This window comes from Drosophila eugracilis, unplaced genomic scaffold (genome assembly GCF_018153835.1).
Source record: "Drosophila eugracilis isolate 14026-0451.02 unplaced genomic scaffold, ASM1815383v1 contig_974, whole genome shotgun sequence".
In the NCBI taxonomy this organism is placed as follows: Eukaryota; Metazoa; Arthropoda; class Insecta; order Diptera; family Drosophilidae; genus Drosophila; species Drosophila eugracilis.
In genome coordinates, this window is record NW_024573893.1 from 173,820 (window position 1) to 201,087 (window position 27,268).

The 27,268-nt window shown below is 39.7% G+C and overlaps 1 protein-coding gene across 2 annotated transcripts in view; it reads right to left on the reverse strand.

Annotated features, from left to right (window-relative positions):
* Nucleotides 1-1,813: 1,813 nt before the first annotated feature.
* The window catches only part of LOC108115132, a 32,339-nt gene continuing 6,884 nt past the window's right edge, over nt 1,814-27,268 (reverse strand). Inside the window, exons 2-15 of one of the 2 annotated variants that reach the window (XM_017226411.2) lie at nt 25,796-26,879; nt 21,154-21,301; nt 18,345-18,409; nt 7,626-7,739; nt 7,411-7,548; nt 7,148-7,285; nt 6,973-7,061; nt 6,555-6,682; nt 6,353-6,472; nt 6,120-6,265; nt 5,877-6,051; nt 5,504-5,817; nt 4,870-5,067; nt 1,814-4,810 (exon numbers count right to left, since the gene is read on the reverse strand). In XM_017226411.2, coding sequence (XP_017081900.2) covers nt 4,713-4,810; nt 4,870-5,067; nt 5,504-5,817; nt 5,877-6,051; nt 6,120-6,265; nt 6,353-6,472; nt 6,555-6,682; nt 6,973-7,061; nt 7,148-7,285; nt 7,411-7,548; nt 7,626-7,739; nt 18,345-18,409; nt 21,154-21,301; nt 25,796-26,879 — 2,955 coding nt within the window. In that variant the 3' untranslated portion in view covers nt 1,814-4,712. Of the gene's footprint in view, nt 4,811-4,869; nt 5,068-5,503; nt 5,818-5,876; nt 6,052-6,119; nt 6,266-6,352; nt 6,473-6,554; nt 6,683-6,972; nt 7,062-7,147; nt 7,286-7,410; nt 7,549-7,625; nt 7,740-18,167; nt 18,410-21,153; nt 21,302-25,795; nt 26,880-27,268 lie in introns of both variants that reach the window. The other variant, XM_017226410.2, reaches the window with a different exon arrangement.

A 27,268-nucleotide genomic window follows, 5' to 3' on the forward strand; every position in this document is an offset into this window, starting at 1 on the left:
ATAGCAAAAACGAAACAACGAACTTCATGAAAACAACAAATACCCTTCAACATCTACCCATCGGATAAAATTCACCAAAGCAAAGGCTTTTTTCAAACAGAAATTAACAATTAAACGAAATTACTTTGATAACCACAATAGTAAAGTTCTATAATTCATCATATCGGAAATCTTCAAAATTTCCGTCCATCGTTGGCTTCTAACCTTAGGTAAATGTGAATGTCCTACTGTCATTGATGCTTCTCTTTGTGCTTGAATTTCCACTTGTTTTCACTTAAACTAATTTATGAAACTATGTTTGTTTTGTATGGATGTGGGTTTCAGTATGAACTTTCTATAGCACGATATATAGCAAGTAAATAATCATATTTACAAGTATATATTTTTTTTTAATTTATTTTAACAAGTCCACAATCTAATATATATTTTAATACACTTTGCGAAGTATATATTTCATGTTTTTGATTTTATAAAACCGCATTACCCAATAAACCTAAAAAGCTTCAAACCCCTTTTCCAATCCCTTTCGTACGAAAAAAAGGCATCAGGTTTTCGGGTGAGGTTTCTGATGCTTTGTCTTTTATTTTTGCGCCTTTTTATAAACCCCTTTGTCGGTATTGCAAATACCATCAAAAAAACCTCACCCACCAAATATATGAACAAAGAGATACAAATTTCAATCAATTAACTTGGCATTGGCCACGTTAACAATATGGCTCATGGACCCAAAGAAGGAAGGATGACACTCACGCCTTAAGGAGGATGCTACCACTACATGTTGAAATTGCTTGAAAAATTCTTCAAAATAAAGATATATTTACCTGTTTTACTGTTTTTAAGAGTTTTAAAAATATTGCTACATGTTTGTAGTGTTAAATAACATCTCTCTAGGTACATCACCAACTATGAATGGCAAACTAGAAGACTTATCAAGATGCTGATGTGGGATGGAAGAGCTCCACTTGCCCTGAAAGAGGTCAACAACACTTCCTGGGAGTATTTTTGATCCATATATTTTATCAGATTGTTCCAAGTTAAACTTGAATAAATGTATACTATGTTAGTTAAAAAGTTATGCGTTTTTGTGAATTTTGGAAACTGGAACGCAGCAGGTTTGCTATATATTCAAAAATATAAATTACTGGGAAAGATTTTTAAACAGTTTTAACAAGTAAAATTTCCAAATCCAAAGTAAGTCTGTAAAAGCTATCATTATACACGAAACTCGTAAAGTATTTAACAGGAAGAAGGAAAGCGTTTCAGGCGCTGTAGACCCTGTTAGCCAACTCCATTAGCCATATTCATCTGTCCGTATGAACTTTGATATCTAAGCATGCAGATTCTTGAGAGGCAAACGCAGCGCGAGTTGATTTCAGCATCCTGCCACTTCCACACTAACACACACAAACTACGAAAAACTAAAATCGCTTAGACCTCAGGACCACCTATGAAGGTAGAAGTTTTTTAACCAAATATCTTGTTTGAAATTAAAAAAAAAATCGAGAACGACTTGCGAAAGCGTCATTGGATCTTTTAACCTTAAAACCTTGATTTTTGGTTTTTAAAATTATATAATACGATATAGACAAAATAAATAAATTCCGATTCAAATTATACTATCTTACATTAAAAACGTGCCACACGATGATAGTTGGAGCTGGCGTGTCCACTGTTAAACTTGAGCTTTGTACCCACTAAATATGGATTTAATAAATATTCTTAGTCTTCCATTTCTGATTAATTTGGCTATTATCCTTGCCTGACGTCACACCCCATCACCACATCATTTGAATTAGATAAAAAACAATCAAGATTTATTTTTAATTAGTTTGTATTTGTATTTATATTAGCTTAAAAAACAATTCCAAACAAGGTAAGAACACAGTATTCAAAACATTCAATTATTGACGAAAATTGCATACATTTTTCTTCACACACATGAACTAAACCGACGGCATAAATTGTTTTGTTTAATTTGTGATTTCTGATTTCAGATTTCTGCTTGCTGCACTCGTTAAAATAGACAATTAAAATGATTTATAAAATCGCTTTGAATATAAAAATCACTTATATCTAATGCTTAGCGTTCACATTCAGATGGAGCAGCCACGCCCACAAGCTGAGCCCGACCGCCCATCACACATAAGTCGACTGCAGTTGGCCATACACAAAAACTGGATAAAAATTCAAGCGTTGCTTTGTCTATTTACAAAAATATGTTTGCACGTTTATGTTTGGTTTGGTTTTATGTTTTTGTTTTTTCATTTTTCTTTTAATTAATTAGCAGTTTTTAGAAACATTCGAATACATTTTGTGGAGACCGTTTGGAACATCAATAACACGCTAAGGTTCTGACAATGACACAAGTAGACAACTAAGGCAGGATCTGGAGCTAAGTTGGAAATCGAAAAAGGGTTATAGGTAGGATGGGGCAGTGGGAGAAGAGTAAAGTGTCTCAGTTTAACAATTGCAAAATAAACCATTAAAGCGGCTACCAAAAGGAATTTGAGTCCTGTTTTGGATGGAGGATGGGCTTAAAACTTGAAGTATTATTTAATATTTCGCTTGATTCGTGTGTCTTTCGGTTTTGTTCGTTTTTTAAAATGCATTTATTATTATTTAATATGCTCGTATTTACGTTTTAAAAGCTGACAACAAATGGAAATGCCTATTTAGAGAGAGGTACACTCAAAAAAATGTTCAAGCACAGAGGCTGCTACTCCGTCCGATCATCATTGTACATTTTGTACATCACGACTACTGATTTGTCTGGCCACAACGATATGGAGTGCTGCTCTGCTTCTGCTTCCGGTTTGTTCCGTCTTCGTTTTCGTTTCCGTTCTGTTCCATTCCATTCCTAGTGTGTATTCCTATTTGGATGTCGACCTGGTGTTCGAGTTTATAATTCATTATCTTCGTATTACTATATAAGTGTTTGCTGAATGTATACGTAGTACTTAGAAAGTAACCCTTATGTTTCGACGCCACCAAGCATGTTCGTGTCCTGCCCAGCAAGTCGTCGGTACCCTAGCCACAATCCTCGTTTCGTCCTTTAGCTAACTAGCAATTAGTTACATATGTATACTCACACCGTACCGCGTACCGGGGGTCAATTCGCATTACATTCGCTATTTACATGGAACTCAAAGTTACGCTTCATAAATTTTGACTAGTTGCCTTGAAGGGGTCTCTCTGTCTCTCTCTCTTTCTGTTTCTATCGTCCTGCTTATGTTCTCGCTACTCCTTAATTGGTTACTCGTTAGTCGTTACTCGTTATTAGTTCGCTTAGGTTTTCGGTTTTGGAATTTGGGCAAAATGCTTGCTTGCTTGCTTTACTACATCGAGAGAAAAATGCTAGTTTTTGAAATCCTTTGGATACACTTGATCATCATTAATTCCTCATTCATTAAACTCTAGCAGATGCTGTCCGGCTGTTCTCATCGTTCATCTGCTAATGCAGTTGCTGTTGTGCTTCTATCAGAGATTTACACAGTTGTTTATTCTAGACCTATATCACCGCTTAATTGTCTTAAACACTCTAATTATTTTAGCTTCCTTCGCTACCGATCCGACACCATCTGTCTTTCATTCGTTTGGTTGAGTCGTGAGTTGATTTGTATTTGTATTTGTGTCTTACAAAGTTAGTTGATTGATTATGAAAGTGGTGTGCCTCTACTTATCAAAGTTGCTCAAATTCCTCACTTTTATTTCCCTTAAGTCCCTAGGTATGTATGTCTGCCTGCCAGTATATATATATATAACTATTACAATGAATCATACAATATATGCGTACTTTGCAAGGTATTAATTATGTATTATGAAACCAATGCGATCCTATGCAAAACGTTATTCATTATATATACTCATGTATGTATGTATGTACGATTTTGCTTTTTTGTACATAAAAATATATTGTATATTTATGCCATATTTATTTATGCGCCGCTGTACGCTGCATAATAATCATCCGTCATCTGCTTGTTTGTACATTTTGAAAGCATCGCGAAATCCATTTCATTTTCATATATATGTTTATATATATATAAGCTTAAAATGTTCTGCCTTCGTCCTGTGTGTTTCATATGTACTTTGTTGTAGGAAACATTTCGGAAATTATATATAAAAAATACATGCCATAAAACACACTACAAGATGGTTTAAAAAAAAAACAAAACGAAGAAGCTTTTAGCTTGTATTCGTATAGTTGTGATGTCTTTCCTCTGGTTGGTTTTATGTTTTCAATGCTTAATGGATATTCGTACTATAAATAAATAGCATTCGCAGCATACTTGCTTTAATAGTGGCGCTACTTTTAGTAATAGACGCGTTTAACTAGGCCTAATACAAATAGCGCTGATCTCTAAGGCTGTATTGCAAACCATTTTCCATATTGTGTCTGTGTGTTTGTGTGGCAGAGCATCCTGCTCGTCTTAATTTATCGAAATCTTGTTTTATTTTAAGCACTTAGAACTAAACAAAAGTGTGTATCATTACTAAAGAAAAAACAATACATTATATACAGCCAAACCAGTGCAAGTGGTTCGATTTCGCCTTAAACATACTACACGAAATATACAATAAGTCTTAGATGTGTCTTGATACATGTCGATCATAATGGGTTTTGGTTTCGGGGATTTAGTGATGTATACGTAGCGCTTTGGCTTCTCACGCTTAGCTGCCTATATCAAGTCGTAGTCCCTGCCATTTCTCCCTCAGCTGTGCAGGTGTAGCCATGAGGCCATCGCCACCAGGAGCAGCCAGTTGACCAGAAGAGTTTGTGCGGCACTAGCTCCAGTCTCGCCACATTTACCTGAGGTTGAGTAATGCGTTAGTTTTCCTGATATTTACCAAATTCACGAATCTACTCACCCAAAACTGACAAATTGGCCTCTAGATGGTGATCTGGTGGCTTCTGTGTGCCGCGATAGCAGGCATCGCCCACAACCAGCTTGGCAGCGGTGCCCTCCGTGGGTCGGTAGGTCAGACAGACTCCGTGCTTGCTGCCCTTGTGGCGGGCTATAATGTAGAAGGTGCTGTTCTCGCTCCAGGATCCATGACAGGAGTATTCTGTAAATCAGCAGGAATGGTTTATTGTAAAGAACATATGACAGACTCTAGTATACGTTAAGTTAATTGCTAACTTAATTGTTAATTGTCAAAGTAACTGATTATATATATTATATAAAAATATTAGAAAAATAAGAATAATAAAATATATGAAGTAATAAAATATATTATCTTTTGAAAGTTCTCAGAAAATATAATAGTTTAGTTAATAACTAAGTCTCTCATAAAAAGCAAAGTCATGAAAAAGCGGAAAATCTTTTTACTCTCACACCCCTTTAATCTCTTTATAAATGACTAATGTAAATAAATGATAGAAAATCAATACTTTAATTTAGTCTAGAAATTATATACTTGGAAAAATGAAATTCTACCTCCTGTCGCTAGCAGTCGCAGAGTAGCCATAAATTACCCACGTAAAAAGTTGACAACCACTTACCCTCTTCGCCATCAACACTGCACAGCGGACTGACGTCTATCAAATTTTCCGCTGTACAACCCACCCATAGCTGCCGCTGGGCATTGTAGTTGGGCACACAGCCCGGGACATCTCGTCTATTCCGCGTGGCCACAAATCCCACGCTTGTATCGCTGCTGTTGACCTTTTCCAGGACCAGCGACTGCTGCTGCTGTTTCTGTTCCTGCGGATCCTTGGGTGCGTTTCGTCGACTACGAACTGGAAGGCCTCGAGTATTGGCATGCCAGGAGCCGCGCTCCATGCGCTCCGCGTTTCGAAAACTCAGCGAACTGTGTCTGTAACCACGGAAATAGATTGAGAAATGCCAGAGGTGGCGGTCATACACCGGACATACCCTTTATGCCCGAAATTTCCCGAGTCAGCAGCCTCGTGGTGATGATGTCCATGGCCCAGATGCGATTTTCCATTGTGATTGCGCTTGTGGCGCGTGGCCAGATACGGTGGTCCAATGGCACCACGTAGCGTGTAGATGCCCTCCATGGGGCAAATGGCCAGGTCCGGATTGCTTGCTAAAAAGCGAAATAAACAAACGTTTGACAAGACTGGCACAGCCGGTGGGTAAGTCAGTGCAGTTTACCCAGCAAGGTAATGTAGGCCATCTTATTGATGTCAAAGTGATCCGGTGCACAGGCATCCTCCAGGCGAATGGCCGGCTTGCCCGTCTGTATCTCGATGACGAACGTGTCCCGGCGGTAGAACATCATACACATGAATCCCGATTGGCTGTGGGCACCAAAAAAAAGGAGGCAGTCAGCATTGAAATCGGAGCGGAGGCTAAAGGGAGGTCATATTCAATTTGGGGCCACTTACCACCCGGTGGTGTAGTGCACCACGGCCATCATTTCGGTCGGGGTCTGTTTATTTATTTGCTCGCAGAGCGCACGTGTCTCCATATAGCCGTTGGGCTTAATAATGTGCACGGACCCGTCGCTGCAAATTGGGAAAAGGTAGAGGTTCAGTTTCGGTAACGGTTTTGGATGACAACTTGGCCGCAGGCCTGATTGCTACTCACTTGGAATGATAATTGTAGACGGCATTGCCCATGAGGGCATGCCAGTGGCGTGGACCCTTGAACCAGGCCGGGAAGTCGCAGCGTTCAGCAATGGGGGGTTTTCGCAGCGACATGATACGTGAGCCAACCTGTGGGCGAAAGTTAGTTAGATTAGAAGTTGGGCGTGGCTTTCAAACAGTCAAAATAACCGTTTCGATTTCGGAATATTTTATGAAATATTTTTAAACTAAATTAAATATTGTATTTTATTTTATATTATTTTTAGTGTATTTTTAAAAGGTATTTTATAAAATCTTAATTTGAACTTTCAAATAAAGTTTTTCTCTGAGTGCAGTTAAGTGAAAATGGCAGGTTAACAGGGTGGGGGTGACTGTGGGAGTGCGAGTGGGTCTAGGGTTGGGGCTTCGAAAATGCTTACCTCGGCACTGTCTAAGCCATTGCAAGTGGCGTCGCCGGATTGGGCCAGCTTATATTCGGCATCCTTCGAGCTGGGCAAGCTGGGGCCGCCTGCAAAAGGGTACAAATGTACGGGTATTAGGGCCCAAACAAAAGTTCATCCTGTTTGCCCGGGGGCTGGCTGGGCTGCTGCTTACCCATCAGCGAGGAGATTTTCTCGTAGACAAAGCAGCGATAGCGCTCCTCGTTCGAAATGGCATGATGGTGCGAGACGAGGCCGACCAAATAGCGTGAGTTGCCATCCTTCCAGGTTGCCAGGCAAGTCAGCTCCTCGACTGCAGTAGGAGCGGCACCGAAAAGAAGCAAATGAAAGGAAGGAAGTTAGGAAGGATGTTCGTCTTGAGCTCCAGCAGTGGGAAGGCGATGAGTCATTGTCAACGGCGGAGGAGGCGAGACTTACCCGTACTCTCGGTTCCCTGGACATCGGGGCAGGCCTGGAAGCTCAACAGGAGGCGACTCTCCTCCGTGCAGCTCTCAATGTTGGACACCGGCGACTTGCACTCCCCATGGCCCCGATTATACGTGAATATGAAGGGTCCTGCCAAGGGCGAAATATATAGAATGTTATAGAGGGTCCCTGAACTGTGCTCCAAGTTGCAAGTTGCTGGTACTCACCCTTGAGCGGACACTTGACCGGCTCGGCGCTCTCCCGGAAAAGCGAGTAGAGCAGGGCATCGCCCGGTATCTGGTCGCAGAGATTCTGTAAAGTCTCACGGCCCTTGCAAAAGTCTGGGGGACATGATTATTTTAAAAGCACAAATAAAAATTCAATTAATGCAAATCGCAAATTAGATGGTCGTTGAACACAGAACACACAGAAGTAGGAAACAAATAGGAATAGAAGTAGTAGTAGTGGTAGTAGTAGTAGCAGTATTAGTAGTAGAAAGTAGTAAGGTTTTAGTGGGAGCAGAGTAGGTAAGTAGTAAACTGTACTAAGTAATAGCATAAAACATTAAAGTAAGGGGGCATGGTTGAAAGGAAATCAAATCTACAAAGGGCTAGGGATGTGAAAAATATGTTTTATATATATTTTTTAATTTTTTTTCTTTTTTTTTTTTTTTTTGTTCAACTTTTCCGTTGAGTGCCGCACTGGAAGCTGTTCTGCTGCCGCTGTTGCTGCTGCTGTTGGGAATTCAACAACAACATCCAACATCCAACCTCCAGCCAGGGCCATCGCCAAGCATGCCATTTAAATTGCACAGAAATTTGTTTAATTAAGTGGCCGCTGATGCTGATGGTCCGGGAGAAAATTGCGCAAATAAATGACGAAATGAAGCTTTAAATCAGCAAAAATGTCGCAAGTCGAGCGAGCGTTGCGAGTTGCTTTCGTATGGCAAAGACAAAGGCAGAGGCAAAAGGGCATCTTGCCACCAGTTTGGAGCTTCAAGTGCGGCACAGAGTGGAGAAACAACAACAATTTCTGTGGAAATGTGTAAAAAGCAGCGGTAAGTACAATACATAAGTAAGATAAGTATGTAAGTTCCAGGAAAATACAAAAACGAAATACACAATAAAAACAAAAACAAGAAGGCAAACAAACCAAAGGCGGTAAGAAAGAACAAACCAAAGACTTATGACGTTCACAGAAATAACTTAAAGACAAGAGTTTTTCATTTTCAGCGGCGCTTCCTTTTGGCTTGTGGAATTGCACTGCCCAACTTCTGTATTGTAAACTCAACTGAAAGGCACGACACGTTCAAAAAAAAAAAAGTAAACGAAAAGCAAAAACACACACTTGGTTCATCTTGTTCTTCCGGCTCTGAAACCAAAAGCACGGAATCTGGATCTGGATAAGGTTTTGGGATTGGGTTTCGTTTTGGGGTTTTTCTTTCTCTTTTGGAGGAAGGGAGGGAGGTTGGTCATTGGGGAAACAGAGGTTGTAAAATAATGTTAGTGCCTGGTAGGGCCGTATATAAGGTATTTGTTGCTAGAGCAAGCATAACATTTGAATCAACTAAAAAATAATAACAAACATTTACTCATGATGAATAAATTGGGTAATCGGTGGTTTCTGGTTTTTATATGGCAAACGCGAGAGTTATATATATGTATGTGGCATATATAAAATATGTATATTTATATATGTTCTTTTGGTAAAGGGTCCTCTCTTTTTTCGTTTTCTTTTCTTTTCTTTTCTTTTTTTTTTTTTTTGCTTTAACTTGGTAAGAGTTGTAGAGTTGGTGTAAAAGTTAATTTGTAACTAAAATCCGTTTCGTATAAGTATACACCAACAGATACAGATATGGGCATAATAATATATACATAAAACACATTCAGGCAATGTTCTCAACAGTACAAAATGTTTACAGCTAAAAAGGCACACAACAAACGTTTGGTTTTTGTTCAACTTTTCTTTCAACAAATTGAATTGTTTTCAGTTTGTTTCTTTAGCAATACACAGGCTACGGCAAAGTAACTTAAAAACAGGCACACGCAGAGTCGCAAAAAGAGTTAACAAATTATGTTAAAAAAATACCAATTATATATAAGTGTGTGTGTGTTTGTGTAATGTAAAAAGCCAGGATATGCAGGATACACATGGGTGTAATCGACTGTATTGGGGTTTTTCGGGGCTCGGCCTTGTGGCGTTTTTGAGTAATGATTGTAATTAAGTAGCAACTACACTTTATGAGTTATACAAGGCACAAAAAGAAAGGTGTAGGGATGTATGGCAATGGGTGTCGGGTGTCGTGTGTCGGGTGTCGTGTGTCATAGGTGTGGGTGTCGGATGTTTTTCATATTATTATTTTTTAGCTGATATATGTGAGTATGTGTGTGCGTGTAATGGTCAAATACTACGGAGAAGCGATTGTAGCATATATATGGGAGTATATCATGACAAGGCAAAAAACGACATCACAGACATGGAAAAAACGTAGGGAAAAAATGGAAAATAAATTATAATACTTTTGCAGTTGGTTTTCGGTATTCTCTTTATGATTTTTGTTTTGTTTTTTTTTTTTTTTTTAGATTTTGTGGTCAGACCGACCGTTAAGCGCAGAGTTATATTAGATAGCCGGGCTAAATTACAGTAGAGTAGAGTGGCCCAAAAACATTCTAACGCACACGCACAACGAACAACAACAACAACAATGATAAATGAGAGAGACACACACAGCTAGAAAGTAGGAGGAACACAAAGGATTGAACCAACCAACGAACGAACGAACTAACGAACAAACGACACAATTGTAACTTATGAGTAACCGAGAGCAGAAATTGTTGAGTTTCATGTTAAAATTACATTAATTAAATTACACACATGTATGTACAGAACGTAGGGAGAACCGAAAAACTGAATAGAAATTAATTAAGCCAACTGAAGAAACCAAAAAAAAAAAAAAAAAAAAAATAGAGGAGGAAGAACATAAAAACGAGGACAGAACAAAGAAGAACTGAACTGAAAAGGACACAAACACGGACACACAGAAAAGGAAAGAACAACACAGAATGGTGAACCCATAGAGCAAATAGTAGTACGAATAGTAGTAGTAGGGTAGTAGTTAGGTAAAGTAGTAGTAGGTTGTTAGGTTAGGTAGAATGTAGTAAGAAGAAAGTACAATAAGTAATTGATAAATGAGACAATTATACTAGCGGTCACCGGGCAGCCCATCCCAACATTTCATCATCATATTATACAAAGATGTACTCGAGATATATATTCGTGGTTAAATATATATCGCATTTTCTTTTTCTTTTTTCGTTTTTTTTTTTTCATTTTCTCATAGGCATGTGCAAAGGAGCACAAAATTTAGCTGAAATCCTTTCTTGTTTTTGACATCCACGAAATTGAATTGGAAAACAAAGTATGACAGAGAGTAGGTAAAAGTAATGAGCTTTCATGGCTTTCTATTACAGATGTGTCTCGAATTCGCTTTCGTAGGCTCTATGGAAACAAATGAATTTTCCTGTTTTTAATCCTTTTTTTTTCATATATTTTTTTTATTAAAAGCGAAAACAGAAATTAAAAGGCGGGAACTGTGGGGGGATTTTGTGGTGGGGATTATCGGGTGCGGTTGGGTGCATTTTGGGGATCGGACAACTGAAGGTAACTTAACAAACCGTTAAACGAAATTTGAAAGGCATTCTTTTTTTTTTTTTTTTTTGGTTTTTGTTTTTGAAATGGAATGGGCGTTTGGGTTGTACGATTTCCAAGAGCTTGGCAGACTTGATCTGATTAGGAAAAACAAGGCAAAGAATTATTTCGAAAAACATTATTAACCATAATAAGGAGATTTACAAACCGTTCCCTCGGATCACAATCAAATTTGAAGTCTTAAGTGAGAAGTAATAATGGATTAAAATTAGAGGTTTTTTGGGGTTATATATTACAAGTGTATTTATGTACATCTCTTCATGCACCGCTACCAATCTTGGAAATCCTACTTTCAGCTTCGTCTCAAGCCGAAGCTCCAGATTTTTGGGTTATTCTTTTGAATATATTTTGGTTTTAGTTTTTAGTTTCGCTCGCTCATGGTTTTACTGTACAAAGTTGATGATGATTTTTTGTTAGCAGTGGATTAATATAAACATTAATAATCATAATCATGTACAAATACAAAGAGTTATATATAATATTCAAAAAACAAAATCAAAGCGTCTCAATTGGTGACAACGAACAGTATCTCAAGAAGTAAACTCAAAACTCAAATCAAAATAGTAGTAGTAAATATGTATGTAAGTATGTATGTACCAACAAACAAACACAATTAAATATCTGTACAAGAGAGAATATATGGAATTTGGACCTTTATTTACAGCGTTTATTTGTGTGTTATTATTGTCATTGTTCATATTCACATTTCTACAAACTGTCGTTTACGTTGAGGTTAAGTTTCTTACTGCCTCGAAATCGGAATCTGATTCTGAATCTGATTCTGATTCTTATTCTCATACTTCTGCTGCTGATGATTACGTTTATGGTTGCAGTTCTGTCGAATTTGGGTTTTAATACAAGAGGTTAGAGGTTTATGGTATGCAGCTCTCTACACTCACACCCCAGAAATAATTTCGGCAAGGGGCCCCCGAAGGAGGCGGCTAGACACGCAAAGATAAGTGAGCTTGGGCATAAAAATAATAAATAAGTATCAACAAAACACAGAACCTAACCGTAACCGTAACAAAACAAGGCATACAAATTAAGACGAATGAGGTTTATGGCACGAATTTTATGCGCATACAATACTATAATAATAGATACATAGATACATATAGACGGCGTGTATCCACGAAATTGACAATGGAACCGAACCGTGGCGGATGGCAAATAACCGGGCCAAAAGTGGAACCCTGGCCAGGATGGAGCTGGAGCTGGGGCTAGAGGGGTAACCTGAATGGAGCGACAACAAATTAATAGAACAAACGGGCACCGACGACAACCAAAACGGGCAAAAAATGAATGAGCACATAAAATATTGCATAAATAAATGAAATGAATTGAAATGAAAATGGCAATGTGAAAATATATGTATGAGCTGGTGTTTGTATGGCGCGCGCGTCTGTGTGTGTATGTGTGTGTGCCGGGGAACACACAAAAACAACAATTGGCAACACGGTGTGTGTTTGTTTGTTTGGCCAGGAGCGTTGGGAGATTTCCTTTTTTTTTTTTTTTTGGGCCAGGACCCGGGGAAAACACTCGAAATTGGTTGACACCCCGGGCGCCTGACGCCACTGAATCGCCCCGGAATCGGAATCCGGCTCTGTTCCCGGGTGTCCCTAGGTAAATAAGTTTTTATGCTCGGTATTCAGTATTCGCGCTATATACGTATACATATATATATATACACGCGGCGAAAACTGTACCAACTCACGCAGGGTCTGCTTGCGCCCCTTAAGCCCCCCCGAAAAAAAGGCGGAAAACGAAGGAAAAGTGGGCACATGAAAATGCCAAAAACTATATAAAATAAAATAAAACTCTGTGTCGGACTAGGTTCGGGGCTGAGTCGGGTTGGGTTTGGGTTGCTGCGCCTCCTGGCCCGGCTAACAAATTACCCAGTCAACGTCCAGGTGGAAACTCCCACCCAAACACCGCCCACCCACACGCACACCCACACGGAATGGCAATGCCCTGTTATGTGTGCGTGTTGTTATTGTTGATGATTTTCCCATGTTTTCTTTTTTTTCCCTTATTTTTTCTTGTTCTTTGCATAAAAGGCATGGCAAACATTTTTACCGACATTTGATTAAATTTAAATATCCTTGCACCGAAATTGGCGAAAGCATGTCCTGTTATGTTGTAACACCAAATAATATAAAGCAAATTATGAGGGCCCGAAGAATGCGAATATCCGCGCTGAACGCCCAAAAAGATAAACTCATAATAAAATGCCCCCAAAAAATAACCAAAAAAAGCTGCTTGCGGAGTCTGCTGAAAATTATCGTTGAATATTTTCCCCGAAAAAAATAACACAGAGGGAAACTCAAGAAGAGGGCAGCCAAGCTCCTGAAAAACGCCGAGTGCTTGGATGCCGTAGTTTTGCTTAATTATTTTAATTATTTTTATATGCCGCCTACGCTTTTGCGCTGCAATTAAAACGCTGCGGCCTGGCCTTCATTGAGTGCCCATCACCCCAACCTAGGCTTCATTTTTTATTCCCAGGGTTTTTCGCTTTTTTCGTTTTTTTTTTTTTTGGGCAGGTGGAGTGGAAGTGGAATAGGAAGTGCCGAGTGGAAGGTAGCTGGAGGTAAAATTGGTATGCAAATGCTGCCTGGCAGGCAGCCCGTCACTGGCGAAAAACACAAAATGTCTGGCTAAAAGCGCTCGCAAAAATAAAAAAGCGGTAAACATAATTAAGGGGGCAGTAGGGGGGCTTCCATGGGGCGTACGGGTCGAGTGGCTAGTGATACTCGGTACCTACAATCGTGTGTAGTTTGTACTCGAAAATGCAATTTAAATGGCAGTTAGCAAACGCCCCGAAGTATGCAATTGCTTTTGATGGCTCGCATTGGATTATCATTGATGCCAATGAATCGAAGGATTCAGGAATCGGGCAGCAGACTCGTTCATTTGATTGGCAGCTCGCTTACACGCACTTTGATAGCCCTGACACACTCGTGGTCAAAATAATAGAGTCATTAACTTATTATGCTGCAAAAATTATAATGAATTTCTCTTAAAAAGATTATCGGAAACAAATCAATTTGCTATCGATTAATATTTAAAATAATTTATCTAAATCATTATAAAAAATTTGATAGTTTATATTCATAAGAAGTCACTCTAAATGTAAAAAATATAACAAACTAAAAACTCATTATTTTAAAATCACTTTAGGCTTCCTCCTCAGCATCCTTATGACCTCAAAAAGTCCAAATTTGTCTAGGTGTGTACCTATTATTTGAACCATGGGTGTGGACCCCCTTTGTGCGTGTGTGTGAATGTGGGGAGAAAACCTTGCATATCCTTTGATGCCCGACACGAGTGAAAACGACACTACATTAGCCTTATAGCAATTAACAAGGCTTTTCCCTGCTAATCCCATATGTACAAGTTTTCAGTAATTGAAACTGTCGACTGTCTAAGCCCAATTACAGTCTGCCAAGCCAGATACATTGTTTCCTTCTATGTGTATGTGTGTGTGTGTGTGTCAGTGCGTATATATGGTGGCCATAAAAATGACTGAAACTGTCGTAATTGAAAGCAACTTTATTATGCCGTTGCTGAAAATCCCAATTTAAGGCGCATTAAAATGGCCAAAATGTAAAGGATGTGTGGCCTTGCAGCGTTTTCAATACTCCAGCAGTCGAGTTCGCCGCAAGGCTTTGCTCTTTTATCCAAAAACTGAAATTTAATCTCGTGTTTGTGTGCGCGCTTGTGTGACAATCTAAACAAATAATGATTTAATAAAGAACAAGCAAGCACAAGCACACACGCACGCAATTCCATTGTACTATTGATACCATTGTTTTACGGTCTGCTAATCAAAACCAACTCGACCCGACCCCGCCCACGCAGTTTGCTAAAGGGAATGGGAATGAGGGAATGAGAGTCTCCTGAATTATAAATGAGACCTAAAACTCTCGTTTAATATTTAAACAAAATCAAATCAAGGAAAAAACGAAGGCTGGCGGCAGTCGGCAGGCAAGACAGCCAGTCAAACAGCCAGTCAGCCAGTCAGCCAGGCAGTCGGACACTGGAGCTTCCAGCTCGGAAATATCAAGTGGAAAATATCAAATTGTGAGAGGAGAGGTTGGGTGAGAATGGGTGGCCATGGCGTGGCTCCGAGTGGGCGTGGCGTTTTTCAAATGCGAAGCCAACTGTCTGACTGCGCTCTGGGCCAAGAGCTCGCCACTTAAACTAATTTGATTTCTATTGAGGCAAACAAATAATAAATAATGAATTTACATTTCTATGCGTGTCCGGGTGGATTGCGTTGCCATGACGGATCTCATTCTGAATGTGAATCTGACTCTGAATCTGTAAATGTAAATGTATCTGTATCTGAATCTGACTCCTGCCAGCGGAGAGGTTAAGTGAGTATGTAAGGTCGTGCGACTTGCATTATGTGCAGCATTGAGACATCTACTTCTATATGCCGACTTTGGTTTATTTTCCTCTGGTAATTAGGTGCACTATAAGCTCGCTACCTGATTAAGAACTAAGCGGATTACAGCAATTAACAACGAATTATGGAAGCGAATAAAATATGTTCCGCGCTATGGATAATTGCTACCAACAGGAGTACTCCTCGTCTAGTCCCTTCGGAATGAAGTGAAAACACTTTGACACTCGGTGTCAAGTTTCCAATTTCCATTTTCGACCTATAAATAAATCATGGGCCCAGCGAGTAAAGTAAGTGGGTTGTGAATGTGATGCCAGATAAAGCGAGAAAAAAAGTGAAAAATAAAAAACCTAAAAAATAAAACGAACAAAAAAATATAGGATGAACAAACTTAGGCAATAATTCTTCGACTGCTCGCCAAAGTACTGGAACTTATTGGAAATTCAATACACTAACTCTGCCGTCAGAGATTGGAATAGGTTGCTTCTAGAGAAACTGGTTCAAGACTTGATTTAATTCTGTAGAAGGTATCTGTGGGATAGTCGTCGTCCGGTCATCTTTTTGGGTTTTTCGGTTGGTTTGGTTTTTGTTCATGATTGGAGGTGAGATTTATTTACAAATGAGTGGATGGGTCACATCTCTGGGGTCGCAACTAAATACAAGTTTGTTTTGTAAATACAAATGTGTGGGTGCTCATTTGGGGTTCGGTTTTTGCTTTGTTTGCTATACAGAACTATACAGAACTATACAGAACTATACAGAATGGGAACAAACGCGAAACGAACTGTAGAAAAACTTAGCTGCGGCTGTTAAAAATGTACAAAATTTCAAATATGCAAATTTCAAAACCAAAATCCAATCAAATTTCTCATGTGTGTGCACACCTCTGTTTGTTATTATTCATCTATCGATATTTGATACACACACACACACATACGTTCTCGCACACGTATTTGAACTTTGAATTGCTCCAAATTGATTTGCAGTTTTTCAGTTTCAGTTTTTAGTTTGGGTTTTAGTTTTGGTTTTGGTTTTTGGGGTTTTTGGAGAGATCTGTTGTTGGAGTGGTTGAAAATGTTGAAGTAAGGAAAATATACATATCATATATATAAATATTGAATAGAGTTTGCAAATATATATGGATATATATTTAGATATATATGTAAATGTTTTGTAATAAAGAATATTTATGGAACAAACAATTTCATTTTTCAGTCTCGTTTTGTATTTTCTTTTGATATATTTACAAAATTTGTGATTTTCGCTTGTATTTATTAATTATTTACAGTTAAAAGGTGAAACTAAAAATGCACAAAACTGAAGAGGAAACCAAACGGAAAAAGAGAGAGAAAACTAAAGGTTCTTAACTAAAACTGGTTATAGTTTCCTGTTTTGCTTTTTCTCTTCTTTCGATTCGAATGGGGGTTTGCCTTTTTTTGTTACGATTCAATTGGATTTGGAATTAGAATTAGAGTTAGAATTAGAATTAGAAAGACTGCCACGCCGTGTTCTTTTGTCTAGATGGTTTTGGTATTGCGAATCTAGCGAGTAGACCTAATTGAATGTTTTGGCCTTAGGCTTTAGGGTTCGGTTTCAGTTTCAGTTTGGCTTTAATTGGTTGCTCTGTTGGGAGGGGTTAATCTGCTAATCGGCTAATACGCTTGAAAATCGCAACTAAGTAGCTTAATTGGATTGACACTAACTTTGGGTATTGGGTAATATTAATTAATAGTGGTACGAGTAGTTTAGGTTGTAACTTTTGCAACGTGTGTAGGTTGAGGAAAATATACAATTCAATTTTTCTTTTTTTTTTTTTTTGTTATTTGTTTTTTTCTAGGTGGTTATATATATATTTTTTGTGGTTAGATATGTACTTTTTGTTGATTGATAGATTGAGTGGTTATACGTTGTTGTTGATTGATTGGTTGATTGCTTGATTACTTTATTAAAGTGAGGTGAGTTCGAGATATACAGAGAGAGAGAGAGGTAGAGAGAGGACCCTTGCCATGACAAACGTAAACAAAGTAGAGTTATTTTTATTTTCTTTTCGTATGCAGAGTATTTGTTGTCTGAGACTATTTACAAGTTTGGTTTGGTTTGTTTTCGTTTTTTTTTTTTTTTGCTTTTTGTTTTGTTTTGTATAATTAACCAAAGATTGCATTAAAAATTATACAATAACCAAACTCAGGACCAAAGAAAGTTCGAATCAAAGGAAAAGAATGAGAAGAAAAACCAAAGAGAACTTATTATAAATACCAAAAAAGAATTCTTCAAAATCCTGCATTTGTTTTGTGTGTGTTTTCAAAAATAGTTATAAAAAATTGAGAACGTGTTTTTCAGTTTTCTTTTTTTTTTTTTTTTTGCTTTTCAGTTGATCTTTGGACAGAACGAAAAACTTTTGTATTCTCGTTTTGAGTGAAATGAAAACAGCGCTTAAATAATAAGGTTAGGTTAGTCATGTTGGTTAACTAAGGGAGCATTTCGAAATATATATATGTAATAATAGGTTGAAAATGATAACAGATAACTGGTATTTTGAGATAGCGAGTTAGGAGATAGAGTCTTTGTATTTTCATTTTAGTTTGCTTGCTTTGCTTATAACTTATTTTAGAGAGATAGATAGAGATATAGAGAAAAATATAAAGTTAATGCTTACAATCATTCATATCGTCATTGGATCTCATTATGTACTGATCCGATGAAGATAGTCTTGAATGCCCGTTCGTATTGGGATGAGCTCCCCCCCTATGATCACTTTGTTTATTAGAGCTACGCATCGCCAGTGCAGATGGGTTCGACTGATGCATATACATACTATCACCTTCGCACTCACTTTCTTTATATTGGAGCACATTTTTATGCTTCTCATAGATAACCAGGCAACGATGACATCCTTTCCTAAAAAAGTTTTTGGTTGCAACGAAAAGTTTTGTATTTTTGGTTTTGGTATTGGTATGGTATCGGTAGTTGGTAGTTGGTATTGTATCTATGATTATGGTTATGTGGTTTCTTGTTCTTGGGGGATGTGTTGGCTTGTTTTCGGGTTCTTGGCGCAATCGACAAATAAAATGGTTGGTAAACTAAGGCTAAGACTTTGACCGGGCATTCTGAAAGTCCCTCCGTGTGTTTGTGTGTAAATGGAAGGTATCGGAAACGGAGTATCTTTATAAATTTATGTTTGTTTGTATATATGTATATATACTGGGTGCAAAACAAGGAGCATCGAGGCGTTACCCCTTCGCCTCTACTTTCGATTTATTCTTTTGGCAAAAAACTATTACAAATGAAACATGTTAGGATCCCAAAAGAGCGGCCCAAACCGGAAAGTCCTGCAATATATTTCCAGTTTGTCCCCTCTTTAGATAGTCTTATTCGATTTGAAAAGCGATTACTAAGTTGATGTTTTATATCGAGTAGAAGTAATTAAATGATCATCGAAACGAACTCAAAGGACGTACACTTAAGAACGCAAGAAACTCACAAAATATATATAGATACGTTGTTGAAAAGTGATGTAAAAATATTCTGAATACATATTTATTCGTATATATAAAGTAGATAACGATTTAAAATAAACAGTTTCATCTTGGGTTTCTTTTGTTTGATTTTTTGATTGTGGTTGGGTGGGTGGGGGTTCTGTTAGTTTCCTAGTTGGTAAGATATATATATATAGTTGTTGATGGGGCACGACTTTTTTGTATATTTACGATATTTATTTGGTATACGACAAAAACTTGTACAGAACAAAATGAATGAAAATGGATTGGTCGGAGGGGAGGGCGTGGCAAAAAGTGAATTAAATATGAATACGAAAGCCCGCCTTCGCCTCCGGCAGCACAGCAAAAAGGCCAATACTATAGTTTTAAAGAGTAAAGGTAAGGCAGCGGAAAAATCAAAAAACATTTTCACATTTCAGCTACAACGGAAAAACTTAGCTTACGGATAAGGATTATTCATATGTTTATTAAATATTTATAAGCATAAACATGGCAAAACACAAAATTCAAAAAATAAACTTTACTTGCAAAACTCAATGTTTTGCATCGTTTTTTGTTCTTGTTTCTTGTGGGTAGAGGGGTACGTCTTGTTTTTTTCGCATTAAGGAAAGCAGCTTAAAAGGGTTTTAATTATTGTTTTTTTTTTACATTGCTCTTTACGACTAAAAAACATTTATACGAAGGAAAACAAAAGAGAAATTCCAGACCAAAGTAAGGGGAATGGCATTGAAAGTCGCTTTACAAAAAGCAATTTTCCTTTAAATGTCTTTGGTTCTCGTTTCGTATCGTTTCAAAATGAAAAGGCATCGGAAGGAAAATGGCAGCAGCAACGCAGCTGCTAAGTAGTGGAAAATGGTAGAGTAACATAGATACAGAGTAGTCAAAAAGGCAGTTTTCTAAATTAAAAACACAATACGTGGGTACGTAAAAAGTTTGATTTTAAGTTTTTTAGCTTTGACAACACGAGAGTGGGGGGGTACACAAACACAGGCACGGATATATCTATCGGGCGATATACATATATATACGTATATATAGTAGGGACACAGAGATAGATAGGGGGGTCTACTGGGTGGTTTTTGTCTTGGTACATGACTGGCTCTTGTCAAACATCCGAATTACGAGCAACGCGCTGCCTCCAAGAAAGTGCCCTGCACCCGGAGCAGATGGAGTGTGGATTGCGGAGGACATGGCGGTGCGGCATGGTGCGGCCTGGTGCGGCAAACAAACTCGACTCAAACCCGTTTCAAAGGCAAAAGTTAAGAGCAGCAGCTGGCAGACAGCGGCAACATCAACAACAACAGCGGCAACGACAACGTTAGCGATAACGTTGACGACAGGTTTTACTGTCAGTGTGAGTGAGGCGATGCACTGAGAGGAAATTATATCAAGATGCATCTTCTTTTAGCGTTACTTTGTTTTTATATCAACTTTGGACAGTGTTAGAGGAAATGAAACAGCTTCGAATGCGGATGATAAAATGTCTTTCCTTATGTTTTTAAGTAGTTTTTTTCAGTTAAGAGCAGAAACGGAATCTATTAATATGAATCAGATTTTTCAGGACATAAATCTCTAAAGGGAGATATCTTCATTATCTCTTAGCTCCCTTTTTCTCTCCGTGCACCTTAGTTTTACATGCCTCCTTGCCACTGTAGATGCCGCTGCCGCTACCACTCACCCCTCGCTGTTGTCTTTGGCCAGCACTCTACTCACTCCGATGTGCTGACTGGCTTCTTTTTAATGAGGTTAGTGCTGCATTTTGCCGCCCGTGCGGAGGGTCCTCAGCCTTACCTTAACACATTTTACCAAGCACACACACCTACCTCAGTCAGAAATGAAAACTTATTCAATTATAGGCACTCTTCGACAAAGGGACCAACACAAAAAATTCTATATATATATATATATAGGGGTAAGTAAGTGAGAGGGGGGTGAGTAAAAAGTAAACCAGAACATCTCATTTTCCTCGGCCTGTGCCAAAAACGTACGAAATATTTATTTCGCCAGCCAATGGATCGAGTATCGGGTTGAGATGTTAGCATATATATATATATATATTGTTAGCAGGCGGAGCGGGACCCCACCCAACTGGAATAAAATAACATTTGGGGGGATTGGGGTCCCGGCCGGAGAGATGGTACTTACTCGTCGACAATCAGATATTTGTTACCATCGGAGGCCGCACACCTGCCGCGATAGCTGAACTGGGAGCCCTTGATGTGTATGGATTGCTGATAGCCGGACAGGAACCAGGAGCCCTCCCATCGTGCCGGAAACGTGCAATTTGTGGGCGCTGCAAGCCAAAATACACAGTAATAATTTATTAATAAACGACTTAACCATTAATGCATTAAGATATTATATTCCAATTGCCTCCCCATGGACTGCAGATATGTGCTATATGTACGAGTATGTTCGGTTGATGTGGCCTCAATTGCGTTCATTGTTCATTTAAGAGCAGCATAAAAGAGCAACCGCAATCTTTCCCAATGAAGTGCGTTTCGAGGCACATTTATTTACGAGTAAGCAAGCCAGCGCTTGTTTATTGATAAATTTAGATTTCGGTTGGCCACTTTCTTTGGCTGCTCACTTCTAATTGTATTGTCAAGTTTCGGTGCCAAGATTTGTGGCTTTTTAATTTGTAAATTGTTTCAATTATTATTATTATGATTGTATTTAAGTGCGTGCGCATAAGGGGCAGCAAATTTACGACCCGTCATCAGGAGTGTGGGATAAACTCAAACATATATACAGTTGAGTAGGGTAGCTGGGGGTAGGGTGTCTGTTTTAAGGGAGGGCAGGCGCATAAATAAGTTGAACAAGCCAACCAAACAGGCAACCAAAAACTGCTCGTAATAATAATAATGTCACACACAGATACGCACACACACACACACACTCGCTGCCAGCAAAACTACCAAAATGGCAATTGTGAATATTAAAAAAAAAAAAGAAAAGGAAAAAACTGAACTGAACAGAGAAATGGGAAAGGCAGTAGCCAAAGTATAGAGAAAGAAACGTAAACGGAAAGTTAGCTAACGGCATGCCACACTCACACACACACACACACATAGACAGAGGCAATAAGTACTATATCCCATACAATGGGTATAGACCGGCACACCGATACATATAGAAAATGGTAAAACCACCCTCTGAGCCATACATATAGCTTAATGTTTGGGCACGATTGGCAGCGCCAGGGAGTTTCGGTTTCCAGTTGGGATAAGGATAAGGGTGGTGGGCAGGAACAGGAACAGGAACGGAGGCGGTAACGGAGACGGAGACGGTGGCAGCGATGGAGATGGTGATGCCAGTCCTGATGCCGATGGGGCGGTGGGTGTGGGAAAACTCGGAACTGGCAAGAACTCACAGATGGAGATGGGAGGCGAAGTCGGAGATGGAGATGGAGAAGGACGGTCCGAGTTCAGGCTACGCATTCAAATACAGAAAACTCGCAAGGAGAGACGAATGTGCGCACCCGAGCCAGAAACAGAAACACAACCAAAGGCACAGACCCGATGTGCAGTGAAAGAAAATCAAAAATGTTCTGGGAAGTTTTTCATTTTCTTTTAAAATGCTCTTTTATATGCTTTAATGATTTTAGAGAAAAATATTTCTTCATATATTTTGCCATAATTTTAACTTTAAATTTTTATTTAAGTTGCTGGTTTAAGCTGCTAATCAAATTTAACTTCAGATATTTGTTCATGGAAATATACTTTCCCATATTATTTTTTTGCTTATTCTCCCTAAAAATAGTTTTAATTCATTCAAAAGCATCTTCTCGAATGGCTTAGCTAAATCAATATTCAAACTTTCATTGTTTCGTTCTGCTTTTCATTTAATTTTTAATTTATTTTGTTTACCTAATGCTTTTTTAATCCCTAAACAAAGGCATGGGGTCCGAGACCAGCTGTTTGTTTTAGTTAAGATAACAAAAAGTGCATTTTCGTTGTTTTTGGGAACAGGAAAACTCTATACTCTATCTATTTTTGAAAGTTGGAATTTGCTCCACACTTGCTATCAGGAAGGAAACAGGAAACGTGCCCAAAAGTAGATTACATAAGAAAGAAGAAAAATATTTAGAAAACATTGCATAGCTCTATTGAATTGGAGAAATGGACAGTATTAGTTTTAGATAACTTCATAAGGACAGAAAAAGTGGACAACCAGATGGAAAAACAATAATTTTCCACAAAATTCACAGACCTCATGTTGTTAATTTTTAATTAAGTTATTTGATGAAACCTACATTTGAAAGAGAACATTTTCTCCCTGTGTGGTAACAGCAGCAACAACTACAGCAACACGGTGCCACACTCACACTAGCTACTCGCACACACTAACACACAGCCGTACTTACAGCGATACACATTTTATTTTATTATTCCTTTCCTTTCTTTTATTTTACTTGTTCCTTGTTGATTCCATTTTTTTCTGCTTTTTGTTTTTACATTTGCGGCAAACAAAAGGTACTCATGCGCAGGATCAGCGCAGCGCTCTGAACTCTGAGCCCCAACTGAGCCGCAGCTCAGACCTCCGACTATATATCTATATATATGTATATATATATATAGCTATAGGCAAAGCTATAGAAGGAGTATGTGTGTGTTGTCCAATGACTTGTGCTTTTTACGGGCCGCATTCGCTTGGCTGTCATAATGCGGCCCATACGCACAGCGGGCTGCCTGTTGTGTGAAAAGTGTAGCACACTTTGCCGGGCAGCCACCGCCCCGAACGGAACGGAACTCCGGGAGCGAACCCGTAACGCGGAGTCCCGAAAACCCGAAACGCGAAACCCAAAAACCCAAAAACCACCCCCCGCCGACGAATAATTGTTTCGCCAATTTCAAGTACCGTGAATAATTTTCCAACATGATTCAATACTTTTGCCTGAGTGGCGCAGCGAGTATGGAGTATTGTTCGTCCGACGTCCTTCGTCCTTAATTCGCTACCCCTGAAATATGCTGCAGGACAAGCTTAAGTAAATACAAGCTAAAAGCAAATATACGACATAGACCACGACGGACCAACCGACTGACTGTCAGCCAGCCAGGCAGGCAGGACAGACATTCAAACATTCAAACATTCATCGGAGACATTCAGACATTGAGACAGACAAGCGTACAAATGCGTATAGACAGTTGAAATGACGGACGCGAAAAGCGGGCACGGGGCTTTTCAGATATATTTTCGGTGTGTTTTTCGTTTGGATTAGAGTGGCTCAGAAAGAAACACACAGAACTGGGTGGGAAAAAGAAATACATTCATTTGGTGGGAGAAATGAAGAAGCTTAAGAGGAACAACAAAGCGAATTGAGCAGTAGAAAGGGGGAAACCAAATCAAATAAATATGCTCAAAGAGTTGCTCCTCACAATGGATACCGATCCCTATAAACTGACAGTAATCAGGTGCATTAATCAAAATAAATCTCGGGGAGCTTTGTCAGCTGTGAAGGGGAAGGTATCCAAGGCGACTTCTTGGATATATACTCGTACATATGTTAAACAAGCTGTAGGAACATGGAAATGCGTCACAGAATAATAATAGTCTTTTCTACATAATTTGATTTGCAATGTATTGGAAAATATTCCATATTTGGACTTCTAATAGATAATCGGCTGCCTTTCAAGAACCATTAAAAGTAATAACTCAAAATGTAATGTTTAATTATTAATTCACTGACTTAGTTTGTCTTCCGATGTTTTTTCCAGCATTCAATTAAGGCTGACAGCGAGAATATTTAACAGGATATTAATTATGCACTACTCCGTCATTTGTGGTGCTGTTATGACAAGCAATTTCCTATCGCTAGCAACGTACACTTATCTTATCTACGATGATCTATAATGACAACTTCAACGCGGTAACAACTCCTTAACCCAATTATGTTGCCCACACTTATGGGTGTGCGCAATTTGAAGAGGTCGTTCGTTAGGCTCTCCCTGTTTATGGTTAGGGGGTTTATTTAAGGGAGCTGAGGCCCATTACTGGACCACCCCTATTGACTGGCAATACGCACCCCTCCTCAACGCACAGACAAACACTTATTCCAGCACATAGCCAAACTCAAAGAGCATGACGCTTTTGCTTTTCGGTTTTGCCTGCGAGACTCATTTGCGTTTTGGGCTTGGGTCTGGATTTTGGACTTTCGTTTCGCAGAGGGACAGCTGTGTGCCGGCAGAGGCGTCAGCGGAGGTGGAGGATTAGGGGTGGGGCAACCGAAATGCTTTTGTCTAACTTGAGTGAATTATGGTCAGCGGTCGGTCGGTCGGTGGTCGGCGGTTGCTGGCTGTTTGTTTCGGGCAATTTCCGTACAATTTTCCATTGCATGTTGCTGTTGCCGGAGCGGCTGTTGCTGCTTCTCCGCTTGTTGTTTTCATTGTTTTTCCGTTTTTCTGTTTTACTGTTGTTGTTGTTGTCGCTTTTTTTTTGTTTTTTGGGTAAATTCGCTCATGGAGAAACAGTTGAAACGCATTATACGAACGCAGATCTGCGGTCACAAACTACTTATGGATTCAATTGAGCATGACCAAAAGAGGGGGTGGCCTTGTTGGTTGAGTTGCGAGTGGGAGGGATGAGCCGCCAGCTGACGCTCTGTTGCGAGTACAAATTATGCCACAAAAATTAAATGAAATTGGGGTTGGGGTGTGGGGTGTGGGGGGAAAAGAAGCTCTAAAGGTCCTGGGGTCCGAAAGTTGCTGGGGGGCACTTTCTTGGCGCGCCAAGTGAAATTATAAATTCTTATCATAGCGCTACTTATCGACGGGGGGCTGCTACTCACCATCTTGCCGACCGCCCCAGCCGCTGACGGACGTGGCCAAAAGCAGCATTAGCAGCGGTCCCAGCCAACTTTTTGTCGACGTAATGGCGCAGCTCCTGCTCCTGCTCCTGCTGCTTGCTGTTTTCGTTGTTGTCCCCGCTGGGAAGCTGGATTCGTGGCTGTGGGTGTGGGGTCGAGTTGGAGTATGGGTAAGGGTGTTGTTTCCGTTGCCCGGCAGCAGATGCTGCCACAAGAACATCAGCCACGTAATGCCGGAAAGTTCCGCGGCCTCGCCCCGCCGATCCAGACTAATATCACCGTTATAGTTAAAGCACCTACATTCATCATTCTCTTCATCATGCGGCAATGCTGCACCAGTTGTGCCCCTTGCCGTTGTTTTTGTCGTTGTTTGCGAATTGTGCGCGGTTATCGTTGCCGCCACTTCGGCTTCTCCTTCTGATGCTCCTTCTATTGTTGCTGGGCTAGTGCTGATTGGATTTACCTGGGCCAGCGACGCCGCAGACGCATGACTTGGTCCTTCGCGCCGGATTCGCTCACGTCGCCAGCATCGCTTGCCACATTCCAAGACGCCGCCATCCACCTCCATGTCCCCGCTAGCAATAGTGGGCATAACTAATTGCGACGTCTGCCGGAGATCGGTGCAGCTATGCCCCGCTGCGGCCACGGGTAACTGAATACCCGGCAGCAGGAATTTACCAGTCCGCGAGGAGGAGACAGAAGAGGAGGACATTGTTGCCGCTGCAGGTCCTGTTGTTATAGTTGTTGTTGCTGCTGCTGGTGTCAACGTCGCCGCTGAAGCATGTTTATCATAATTTTTATGTTCCCAGCCGGTCGGACAACAGCAGCTGCCGTGGCCCAAAGTCTGGCTTCGACTCCGACTCCTGGTGCCGGCCGCAGGCACATGCTTACATGGATAGCAGAAAGGCGGTAAATAGATTAACGACGTTGTTCCTGCTCTCGTCTTGGATGTGGACGTGGAGCTGCTGGAGCTAGAGCTGGAGCTCGCTGTCCTTAGTGCCGCCTGCATTGGTTGCTGATGTGGCTGCTGATGCTGATGCTGCTGCTGTTGCTGCTGTTGCGTGTCCTGTGGGGACAGAGACAAGAGTGGAATATTTTATTATTATAAAGCACAAACATGCTGGCTGAGCAAAGTAAATATGATATAAGGTGCCGGCGAATTTGAATTTAAAATAAAGCTTCACCCCAGCAAATGTTATATACAAATAATCCCACAAGATTCATTGTTCGGCCTTCCAAACACGCACCAAAGAATACAGTTGCTCTGTCGTATATAAAACTTCCTCGACGGCATGCATTAAAAAGCAATAAAAATAAATATGGGCTCTGGGAAACCGACACTCCTCCTCCTCCACTCCACTCCAATCGAAATAAAACTTCCAACGATGCGTAAATCAAAAATCACGCGCTATAAAAAAATTAGGCACAAATTTATACGCATCGATTTATGATATC